This window comes from Ammospiza nelsoni, chromosome 7 (assembly GCF_027579445.1).
Source record: "Ammospiza nelsoni isolate bAmmNel1 chromosome 7, bAmmNel1.pri, whole genome shotgun sequence".
NCBI lineage: Eukaryota > Metazoa > Chordata > Aves > Passeriformes > Passerellidae > Ammospiza > Ammospiza nelsoni.
Genome location: NC_080639.1, coordinates 10,175,638 through 10,187,737, shown reverse-complemented (window position 1 = coordinate 10,187,737; position 12,100 = coordinate 10,175,638). Strand labels below are relative to the sequence as shown.

At 39.8% G+C, this 12,100-nt stretch overlaps 1 protein-coding gene across 5 annotated transcripts in view; it reads right to left on the bottom strand.

Moving 5' to 3' along the window:
* MYO1B (myosin IB) overlaps nt 1-12,100 on the bottom strand; it is a 108,319-nt gene that overhangs the window by 36,744 nt on the left and 59,475 nt on the right. For all 5 annotated transcript variants that reach the window (XM_059475564.1, XM_059475562.1, XM_059475565.1 and 2 more), the window contains 6 exons: nt 7,107-7,205; nt 6,617-6,720; nt 5,585-5,732; nt 4,800-4,918; nt 4,426-4,512; nt 4,036-4,101 (listed from right to left, as the gene is read on the bottom strand). In XM_059475564.1, the coding sequence (XP_059331547.1) occupies nt 4,036-4,101; nt 4,426-4,512; nt 4,800-4,918; nt 5,585-5,732; nt 6,617-6,720; nt 7,107-7,205 (623 nt within the window). The remainder of the gene's footprint in view (nt 1-4,035; nt 4,102-4,425; nt 4,513-4,799; nt 4,919-5,584; nt 5,733-6,616; nt 6,721-7,106; nt 7,206-12,100) is intronic.

Here is a 12,100-nt window from a genome sequence, read left to right as displayed (position 1 = left end):
GTCTTGTTTGGCAGCATTACCTTCAATAAAATTGCACTCCAAATCATTAACTTCATCATATGGACCAGCTGCAGACTGGTGCCTGAATACTCAGAATAAAGCCTTCAAGGCAAGCAGCACAGACAGACATTTGTGTCTCTAAAGGGCTGGGCAGGATGAAATACTCACACTCACTTCATGACATTCATTTTTACTACTCCTTGTCTCCACAGGCAATGTACACAAGAGGAAACTCAACACCCAAAGCACATGGAGAGAGAGCCTTCTGCTCATCTCTGCTGAGCCCTGCCAGGCCCCACCATCTGCCTCCTGCAGCCTTCACTTCTCCATCACAAACCCCACCCTTCCACCACCCCACCCTGTAGCCATGATATTTTTCTGAAAATTCCTTTCCTTTGGATTTTCTTCTCCTGAGAAGCCGAGACACCTCGGGAACAAAATGTAAGCAATGGTTATCTGCTGCTGTGGAATGCAACAGGTGCATCTGTGATTGGTCTCATGTGGTTGTTTCTAATTAATGGCCAATCACAGTCAGCTGGCTCGGACTCTGTCCACGCCACAAGCTTTTGTTATCATTTAATTCCTTTTCTATTCTGAGCTAGCCTTCTGATGAAATCCTTTCTTCTATTCTTTCAGTGTAGTTTTAATATAATATATATCATAAAATAATAAATCAAGCCTCCTGAAACACGGAGTCAACATTCTCATTTCTTCCCTCATCCTATGACCCCTGTGAACACCACCACACCCACCCCTTCTGCAGAGATGCAGAAACCACTTTCTGCCTAAAAGCACCCAATCAAAGATGAGATAAAATGGGAACAGCCCCAAACTACCCCAGGAGGCCTGGAATGAGGCTGATTCTAGAGCTCCCAGTGCCAACCAGCCACCATCCTGAGCCCATCTCAAATCTCAGTCTAGACTGCGCACTGGCTACGCAGGCAGCTGCTCAGAAATGTGCATAAACACCCTTGGAGCAATTGGTGTCAGGCTTCAGGCACTGCCCAGTTACACAACCTGCCCAGCCTTCCAAGCCTGCATTTCCAGGCTAATCCTAGTCCCTAAATCCTTGCCCACAGACAATTCACACAGAGCCACCCAAAATTTCAGCGTTTCGCTCTGCTAACATTCAGACCCAGCATTTGGCTTCCCACAAAAGGCAGGGCAGGGTTCAAAAATAAACACAGCTTTACAGCACCTATTTTGTGGGTTGCCTAGCCAAGCTTGCTGCTGACATCTGCCAAGCCCACAGAGGCTGGGGATTATTGATAGATTTAAATTCCCTAAGCTGAATTTTTAGACAGTCAAGTCCTTATATCTACTTTCTTGGACAGCTTTTGTGTTTGTCTGAAAAGTGGGGTTTGTGTTTGATAAATATACTAGCAAAACCCAAATCCCAAAGAGAATATGCCAGCAGTATCGATACTCCAAATATCTTTTCCCTGTTAATTTCCAAGAAACCACAAGTTACTCTTGTAAATTAACTTCAGCTTAAATTACAGAAAATTGCAGAAACCCCAATGAACAGTAAAAAAATCAATATTTCAAAAATAGATGAAAAAATCTCATTAAAAGCTTCAGTTTGCATATAATAGAACAAGACTGCTATTGTTATCAAGAAGGTGAAGTGTAGGATCTTTCAGAATGGTAAATCAGAATTTCTTTATTCACTATTCTTACACAAGGAACTATAAGATGATCCAAAGAATCATCCTGAACAGAAAAAAGGCCCAAGAAATATTGTGCCCTGCCCATTAGGAAACAAAACAAAACCATCAAAAACCAAAGAAAAAAATTAAATGTAAAAGCCACCCTTCACTAAACACATTCCTTGCTGCTTATTCCAGTGGTACTGAGCTTCCTGTGTAAATATTTTGCATGTATATAAAACACTCCTGCTACACCTCCTGTGGGTTTTGATGCACTCTGTCTCCAGGGTAAAGGCCACTTCAGGTCAAAGACCATGCACTAATGATAAACTTAGCTGATTCCTGAGTAGAAACATGATTAATGAAGGCCTTCCTACCCTCAGCACATCAAACTGCTTCCACATTTAAAAGGCACAAATTTAGAGGTGAAGCCTTTCAAGTGCACTTTTGCCAACAAACATTCTTTGTAGAGCTGACATTAGCTCTAAGTTTCAGGAACAGATGTGAAAATCAAAATATGACTTAAGAGTTAGGTTCAAGAGGTGACTGCACATTTTTAGTCATAGGTTTTAACTGATTTATAATTAGATGGATATGTTACTGCCATTAACAACACCTCAGCTCATATTTTGAATGTTTGGCTGTAGGGTTTACCAATATACCACACAGCAAAATGCTCCTAATTCCAATGCTATAAATCTTAATACCTTAATAAATTTTCCTTGGCTTATGTGGCTGCAGAGTGTCAAAAATTTTATTTCTTGATTAGTTGCTTTAATATAATTAAATTTAAACAATAATTCAGGTATTTCTGTGATGCTGAACCAAGTTGCTTGGCTGCTCTTCTCACCATAGGTCTAAACTCATGAGAGAGTCCCACCTTGTGTGAATGTACTCATGAATTTGGTCCTTAAGTCACAAGGCAAAACCTTCCCCAGCTTTTCCAGGAAAACCAATCCTTGGCATTTAAAGGAGTGAACAATAACTACCCACATTATTTTACAGCTTTTGAATTTGCAGCTTTTTAGAAAGCCACACTGTAATTCAGCATGACAGGTAAGTGCAAAGACTCGGTTTTGTTTTTTTTTTAAATTTTTCTCCTGCACTCAGCCACTTACTTATGACCTTCTAAGATGCTGAATGTAGAAAAGATGAAAATTCCAGGTGAGAAACAGCCTCATCTCTGGAGCACCATGCCACAAACACAATCCCCCAGCTGGCCCGTGTGCCGGTGCACCCTCCTGTGTCCCACCTCCCTGTGCCTGTCCAGCCTGACCACACACAGGGGAGCCAGAGGAAACAGCCCTGCCTGAGGATGCCAGCAGCACCACCCCAGTGCCAGCCTCCCAAAAGCTCCTCTAGGAGCAGCTCCCGAGAGATCTGGCACCAGGATCCCCGTTCAGCCACCTGACCTCGGGCACTGCACTTTCATAGGTGTGTTCTTGTGTCCAATGCAAACAACACAGCCCCGCTCAGCAAGCCCTTGGGGCAGCTCTCAGCTTTCCTCTTCCTCTTCAGAGGAACTCTGATTTGCACATAGTTGGACTTTTTGCTTCTGAAATGAAACTCACACCACCCTCACATGAAGAATTATTCCCATTTTCCACACAGCTTCAACACCCTCCCCAGATTTCTAAGAGGGATGTAGGGAAGTGGGTCGGGATTTTTCTACTGATTTTTTTTCTCCTCAGACGAGTTTCTAGCTTAAACACACATAGATTTCAAGCAAGATCTATAAATCTCCTAACAAAAACTGTCAGAACAAGATTTATGGAAAATGCCCTGTCCCTCGTGCTCTCTAACCCAATTAAAAACTCCTCATTGATTGTTTTGTTTCAAAATACCACCAGTCTAAAAATACTATTGTAAACAAACAGCAGTGAGCCACAGATCTTTAGCTTGGATTAGGTACAGAGTATTTACCTAAGTGAATTGAGATGAAATGCAATATAAATCCTTGTTTAATTTTGACAGGAAAAAAATGTATAGTTTTTGTTGGGTGGCTGGTTTTTGGGTTTTTTTTATCCCTCTCAGGATACACAGCTTGTTCAAAGACATCCACAAAATGCCTCAGGGCAGAAATGACAGTGCCAGAGTTTCTCCTATGCTCAGAATGTATGTCGCAACAAAATATATTTAGTTTATCCATCATAAATATTTATTTATCTATGGTGTAAAAACACAAGTATAACTTTCATAATTTTTTGTTTCAATTGCCAGACACGCTAAGACATCTCTCTTTGGTGTATGTTTCTAGTGGGTTTTTTTGGTCAGGCATGAAACAATTGAGTCAAATTACATATATTCATATTTGAATTCATGAACAACTCTGTTAAGCTTTAATAACAACTTTTTCACTAAATGGTTACCATTATAAAGGTCTTACCTCAAAAATTTCGAAGCCATAAATGTCCAGCACCCCCATTACCTTCTTTCTCACTTTTGTTTGTGCCTTAAAGAAAAACAAACACTGAGTCAGTCATCTGTACGTTGCATACTTGGGATTCAAGAAAATGAATGCATCTCATAAGCAGGCTGTCAAATACTGTAAAACTAAAATGTTACATATGGTTTCCCAAAATACACTTAATGTGAATATTTTTACAAGCTTAAGAACAGAGCAGAGAGCAATTTGTCAAGCTGTGATAAGGTTATTTGTGTGTAACAGTGTACAGCCAGGAGAAATGAAATTGGCAAATACAGTTTTACTGTCCACTTTAATTTGAAGGATTCCTATTGATTTCTTTTTCTTTTTACAAGCACAAAGCAACAATACCTTAATGCTCTCATTGATCCTGGTAACAAGCCAGGAGAACAGGCGACTGTACAAATTCTTAGCCAGAGCATCCCGGGCATAATAAGCCTAAAGAGAAGAAATAAGAAAAATGTTATAAGCGCTGGGCTTAACCAAACATCCTCCTGCTGCTGAGGGGTCCCTAAAGGTGCTATTAATGAGTAAAGCCAGCACAGGGAGCATCTCTTAACATTTAGAAACCACTGAGCAAAAAACACACATAATTATGCCTGTGATTTATTCAGTGCAGCCTTTCAGCTGTAGTTTTTATTGGGGTAGCTATGATTTAATCATGCAGAATAAAATTGCCATTTAAAAAGATCTTTTGATCTTTTTAAATCAGGAGCTCTTTTTACCTGAGCCACGTTTAGTGTTGTTGAAACTTTCTCCTGTTTGGCCTCAACAGTCCGGAAGCTGAAAGCTCTCTCCAATACAGACTGGTCTATACCTGTCAGCTCACAGATTTCCTTCAGTTCTAGCAAGAAAAATCAAAGTGTAAATACAATCAATCCTTCCTATTACTGCTTTTCCTTCCCCAAAACGACCAGCTTTTAAGAAGTGTGGTATTTTCCCAAAATGCTCTTCAACAGAAGTGTTCCTCATTCACACTCCCTCCCCATCGTCCTGCCAAGCAAAGGTTTTAAAAATATTCACAGTGCAAGGAAACAGAGCAACTGGTTTTAAAAGCACTTTCTTATCCATTTATTTTTGAGAAAAAAAACTTTCTCTCCATTTATAGCAGACTACTTTTCATAATGCAAAACTTTCAGATGAAAATGAACTTTCAAAATACATCAGCTGCAAAAATATCACCAAATGAATCTGACACCAAAGGCAGAGATACTGCAAAAGAACAAAAATCCTCCACTGCAGAAAAAACAAGCAGCTACATAAAGGCACAGAACCATTTAACATTTCAGAATAAAGTGCTAATAAAGTGGGGAAAAAGGAGAAAATCATTTTTGGCATTTCAAACAGAATGATTGAAATTGCACAGAATGCAGCCCATAGCTGCCTGAGGGTGAGCTCTGGAAACAATCTAATTCACATGTAAGGATATTGTATGTCTGCAGAAACAACAAAATTAATAATGACTTCAGACAAATTAGTGGCTTTCTTCCCATCACTAATCTCATCTTACCATTTTTATCTTTGATTTTACTTTCATCTAGCCCATTTGCACGAGATTCAGGCTTAAATTCGATATTTCCCAATTTCAGAACGGCTGCCACCACTTCAAAAACCGACTGTGTTTCATGATCCATAAACCCAACAATCTGCATTGCATTCTGGAAAGGGGATAAATAAAATTATGAGATAAAAGCATTTACATTTAAACAGATCATACTTGAAAAATTCACCATTTATCTGCAAAATTACAAATGGTTTATGAACACTTCTGCTACTAAAAGTGCCTGGTATAATTCCTATGCTAAGATGAGTAAGTTTTTTAATACACAAGAAGCATGAAAATGGAGCTGGCATTCAGTCCAGTCCACTTCTAGGACTCATTCAAAATTTGGGTTTCTGAAACACTGTACTTTTTTTAGCCACTTAATTTAGTTTGTGACCCAACCCAATTTTTCCCAGTCAGATGAACAGGTCCACCTGTCTTCTCAGACCTGTCACTTTTAGAATCCATATCTGCACACACTGGGTAACAAGGTCCTGTATTCATCTTGTCCCTGAGTACAACCAAGCAAAAACAGGACAGCAAATCATCTGGAGAATCATCCCGGTCCTCTTTTCTTTCAACCTGGTCAGCATCACCCAGTCCCTGAGGCTCAGGCACTGCTGTCCTAAGCCTCTACAAAATATAACTTTTCCCAGGATCTGACCAAGGCATCTGAGTTTTCCCCCCCGCCCCTTTCTTTTGTTTTCTTTTTGTTTGTTTCTTTTTAGTTTGGGGGGAGTTTTGTTTGATTTTTTTTTTCCTTTCTTTAATTCTTTTTTTGTTTGTTTTTTTTTTTTCCTTTTTGTATTCCCCTAAGAATTCTCCAGAAGCTTGATCCCGTTTCCCAGCTGTATCCATGTTTCCCTGTGCAAACACGCTCTATCCCAGCATGAAGAGTGCCAGCACTCAGAGAAGGTGTCCCTCCCAGCCCAGCCCTGCAGGGACAGACAGATCAAGGGCTCTAAGAGCCCTGCACAGCCAGCCCCTGCTCCTTCTCACCCTGACTGTTCTGAAGTTTGCAGCATCATCCACCCCATTCACTCTGGCCGAATCAAGGCCCAGGTAGTTGTATCTGCTGAAGTCCCTCTCCAGCTTGAGCTTGCCTAATAAATCAAATAAAAGCATCATTAGTAATAGCATTCTTGTTAGTAGCAATTTAATCACAGAATCAGCACTGTCAGGAATAGGTTGTTATTATTGGATTTTCTTCAAGGATCTTTTAATTATTAGCCTTCTGAATAAGAACATGTTTTCAAATTTGTTTATAATACATTGCTAAGCCAGCAATTCTGACTAATTCAGTAATTCTGACTCAGGTATCTGGATAATATCAAAGCATATGTGGACTTCACATATTACCAATGATACTACCACCCATTATTTGAAAACAAATCAATATCACATTTCCCACAAAAGATGATGTGCATGGAATAGCACGTTAAATATAAAGAAAACTCACATGTGAACAAGGCACAAGGGCAACACTTACAGAGAAACTCTTCTGATGCACCAGACAGGATCTGGTAGAAAATGTGGAAGTTTCTTTCACCCCTTGGCTGCTTCACAACACGAGACTTCTCTAGCAGATCTAAACAAACAAACCAACAAAAATCTCACAGGTCAGGGACAGATGCTGGAGCAAAACCTTTTGAAATGAATATAACCCTCCATCATTTTCTACTTCATTGCTTTATATCAACCATCAGCAAACCAGAAGAATGTCAGTATGAACCTTATCATAGCATATCATGGATATCAAATATTTCTTTGAGTTAGGGGCAAGCCCAGTGCTCTGGTAAAGGCTCAGTCTGTGAGCTGCAGAGAGAATTCAGGTCAGGGAGGCAATGGGTAAAAGATGTTAACTGATTTACAGTACCACCACAAAATTAGGATTTGGTGAGGATGACTCTGTGGGTGAAAGTTTGAAGTGGCAAAATGTTACCAGTGCATGAAAGATGGGTAAATGAAAAGGAGAGACCAAATAAAGAAAGCAGTTAAACTGAATAATCATGCAGCACTTTGTGATCCTCTGGTGTATCAGACTATGAAATAATTCCCAGTGGGGCTGACAGAAGCTCCATCCTGATATACTCAAAGTGAAATGGAAAAGCAGCACTTTGGGAAGCATCACTGCACTGATGGAGCAGCTGGACAGGAAGGCTGCTCTCAGTGACAGACACATTTCACACCAGGGCAGGAATCCTGGCAGGCAGCATGAGCAGACTGACTTGTAACACCTTGCAACCACTGCAGCTCAACATCCTATGTGCCACAGAGGTGACAACTCAAAGGGTGTTCACACTGCACTGGAGGGCTGTGGTTCACAGCACAGGAGAAGGAAGAGAAATGCAGCAAGAGAACATCTGGACAGGTACCAGCGTGTCCTGCTGGTTCTGTACAAAACATATGGGTTTTCCTTCTTTTCTCACTAGCACAACTACATTTTTCCAGATAGCAAACATACAATTCCCATGTGTTTCTGTTAAGTTAGATATATTCGGTGACATGGAGACAGAGACATTCAGTGCCTCATTCCAAGCACACAGCAAAGGAGTTTCCCCTGCACCTATAATGACACACCCCCACACCTCCTGGGACTGGGGGCTAAGTTCTCTCTAAGCCTGGGCAAGCAGAAAACCCCCAAAGGGAAGTGTCACTGTTCTGCACCCCATAATTGGCCAGTGGCAACAACGACAAAATTCAGACAGTATTATTAATTGTCTGACTGGCTAATACTAGGACAAATTTCAAGTATTTACAGGCTGTTCCCCCATCCAAGTGTTAATACTGGGCTGGGAAAGGCAAGGTGAGCAGCAGGCAGCTCAGAGCTGTGCTGGCTGTGAAGGTTCTCCAGGAAAGTGTTGGAACAGATCGCAGCCAAATTTAATCTCAAAAAAATAAACAACTTCAGCTCCCACAGTGGCTGCACACACTTCAGGAAATGGCTGTATTCTCAAAGGATATTGCAGCAATGTGGTTTGGCTTATTTGGGTTTAAAAATATTCTACCCATAAATTTTCTCAAATGCTGTCATAAAAGCCCAGCAACACATCCTGGCAAAATATTGTATGTAAGCCTCCTAATTACATACATGCCTTCAGCAGATTTAAAAAACAGGTTCCTGAATGTATGTAAAATTAGTTTTGTTTAGGAGGATAACTGGTTTTTTCACCAGCTTATCTTATTCATGTATTTTTAGAAGCACCAAAGTTAACCAATTCACAATCAGTTTTCAAAAGGCCTAACATTTCATATTCTGTCAGCCCTCATAATTGAGGAAAAAAGCAGTCACTGTCATAAAATCAAGTATTTTCCTTAACAAAGCAGCTGCTGCCAATTCTTTTTCAAATCTTTTTTTCATTGGGTTTTTTTTTCCTTTTCTTTCTGTTCACATGCAGACTGAAATCAGACTTGTAGGACAGATCCAGACCATCTGCCAACTTCTTCAGAAAACTTCTTCCCTCTGTTTGCCCTAATTAGCATTTTAATAAATCAACCACATATATATTTTCCTTGATGCAACCCCTGCACTGCCAGTAACTTTTGTGTTAACTCCCACCCCATTGCCAGCTCTGTGGATCAAACACTCCAAAGAGAGAAGACAAAGCTGCACCTCAGACTGTTGCTCGTGGCCCCTGGGTGATGGTGTTGACAGTGGAATGTGTGGACAGATGGTGCTCATCTATGTGAAAATCCACAGAAGCAAAAACCCCCAAAACTCTCTCTACATTGCATTTTGTTACATGGTCTATGTGAATTATGTGTAGGGACGATGCAGAATTATCAGGAGAGCACATACAGAACTCACACATATGGTGTGTTTATGGGTTATTTCTGCATTATCTAACAGTGCTTCTGCTTCAACAGGAATGTTTAACTTGTTGCAGGCACCAAAGCAAAAAAAAAAAAAAAAATTAAAATTTAAAAATTAATTTGCCTTGGAAAAGTTTAACTTTGGAAACATATTTGTATGAATACCCATCAATTCAGATGACTCAAAATCCAGCTACAGGCCTCAGGTTCTGAAGATTTTTTTGTTATTCCTAGATATCACTGTTTAAATGCAAGAGATCTGTGTAAGCACCCTGCTAAACATTTTTACTTAACATAAAAGAAAGAAAAAATATTCTGAATACTTCTGCAAACTCTAATGCACAACTTCATACACTTCTTTTTGGTTACTTGACCCATGAACTCAAGTGATGCAGAAAAATTTAGGGTATTTGTATTTCTCTAAATATACTAGAAATCAAATCAACATTCAAAAAAGGAGCAAGTAAACAGTAAAACCAAAAAATGACACTACCTTGGTACATCCTAAATCATCCAGGTGACACTTATTTTAGTCATTGTCTCTTCAGCTGGCCATGACAAGGAGCCTTTTAGCTGCTCAGCTGAAGTTACAGAACTTTTTCTAGTCACAGCAGCTTATTTCTACAGCCTCATTATTTTTTCTTTTCCTACCTTGATTATCTAGCATTCATCAAAAATGTCACTGATTAAAAAGTTCCTCATGAACTTTTCCCTATTATTCCCGCCAAGTTCATAGTAATGTTCTCTTGGATAAACTGATCCATAATTGTGTCAGTCAGAAACTACTAAATGGGCAGCATGTGCACTGGCAATGACTGCATCATTTTAAGTGTTAAATCCTCTTTGCTCAAGTGATGAATGCTGTTAAAAATGAGCTAATCAAAATGTTTAACATCGTTTGCAGCTTGTTTTCTCAAACTCTTCCTAGTTTAGGCAAAGCCATTGCCTAAACGGTGGCAAATGTGCTGAGAGGAAGACCAAGGGAGATGTTGCAACAAGTGAAGATTTAAAACAAAAAGAAAATCAACAAGAATGGATATATCTTCCCAAAATGTCTAATCGTCCAGTTTCTGCAATATTTCCCTGAGTAAAGGAGCTTTCCACCAGGAATCACATAACAGCTAGGTTCTAGATTGCTTAGTAAGTGGGTAATTACTTCTGACTTTTAAAATGAACAAACAAGTAAAAAATAATAAGTTGCAAAGTTATCACTTTGCTAACTTTAAAAAAGTTGTTGCCTTAAACAAACATCATAGATTTCCTCCATGCTGTTCTTGGAAAAGATGACAAAACAGGGCCCTTTCTTAATCTCTTGTTATCCGGACTCTAAAGACATTTTGCTGGTTAAAAATGGCATTTCCAGACCAGGCAGTGCAAATCCTTTACGTCACAATCTGCACCAATGTTGTCTCCTAGTTAATCATTATATCACTGAAGGGCTTAGGCATATTAGGAAAGATCACTGAATGCTAAAAGCCAGGTATTTTTCAGCAGGAAATTCCACATGAAACACGAAAATTTAAGACTTGCAAAAACTCCGGGAAAGATATTGTAAGATCCATGCTTTTCAAAAGGCCTAAACTATTGTGAAAGTGAAACATTTTGAGCTGTACTGTGCAAAACCCCTTCAGCCATCAAATTTAGTGTACACAAAACCAGTCACAAAACTAATGAACCAAGTGTGCACGTAAACACTTCCTTCAGTACAAAACAGATGCAGCATCTGTGGACAGTCATACTTCAGAGCTGAAAAAAACTATTGCAATTAGCACCTATTATTTCAAAACCAAACATACCTATTTTTATATATGTCTTATTGTGTAATTAGAGGTGGAAGAGAAACTACCATTCTCCTCTCTCTCATCTTCACTAACAAAGTAGTTATAATAAATGAAAAACTAAGAATAATATTGACCTTTTCTGTAATTTATTTCCACAATGTTACACCTAGCTGAAAGCAACACTCCAACACTGCCTTTACTAATAAGTGCTCTGGAAAAAATGCCCTCTGAGTGCATAAGTGCTGGCAAGACTGTCCACTGCAACAGCAGTGATTATAAACAGGAATAAGCAGGAAGGCAGAAAGAGCAGATACATCTCAGAGAGAGAAAATGTAAATGTAAAAAAACATTTAAAGCAGCAACACACCTTTAAGCAGGGACTGATGTTTGCTGCTGAACAGTGATGTCCCAGGTGGCACCACAGCAAGGGTTTTGTGTTTAGCAATGCCCAAGGAGCAGTCTGGAATTCCTAACCCCATGCACATGAAACAGGTCACCTGTGGATGGATGGGCTGGCTGGCAGCTGGCACCAGGACTGGGCACCTTCCACGGGCTCCAGCATCTCCCACCCATTAGGAAAACAGAAGGAGCTAACAAAAAGCCAGGACTAACAATTCAGGCTTACAGCACACCTCAGTCAGCCTTCTTCACCCTCCCACTCACCCACTGGTGGTGGATCAAACAAATGCAACACTTACTGCCTTGTAGTCCAAGGGGGAAACAATTCCTGACTGAAGTAAAATACCTAAAGTTGGCATAAACCACATTAATTTCAAGTTTTCCATTCCCAATTTCTTTTCATGACTGTTCACAATGATGTAACAGTAAATCAATTTCCTTGGAAACCAGCACGGTTGGAAGATCTGAGCTGCCATACATGAAATGAGAC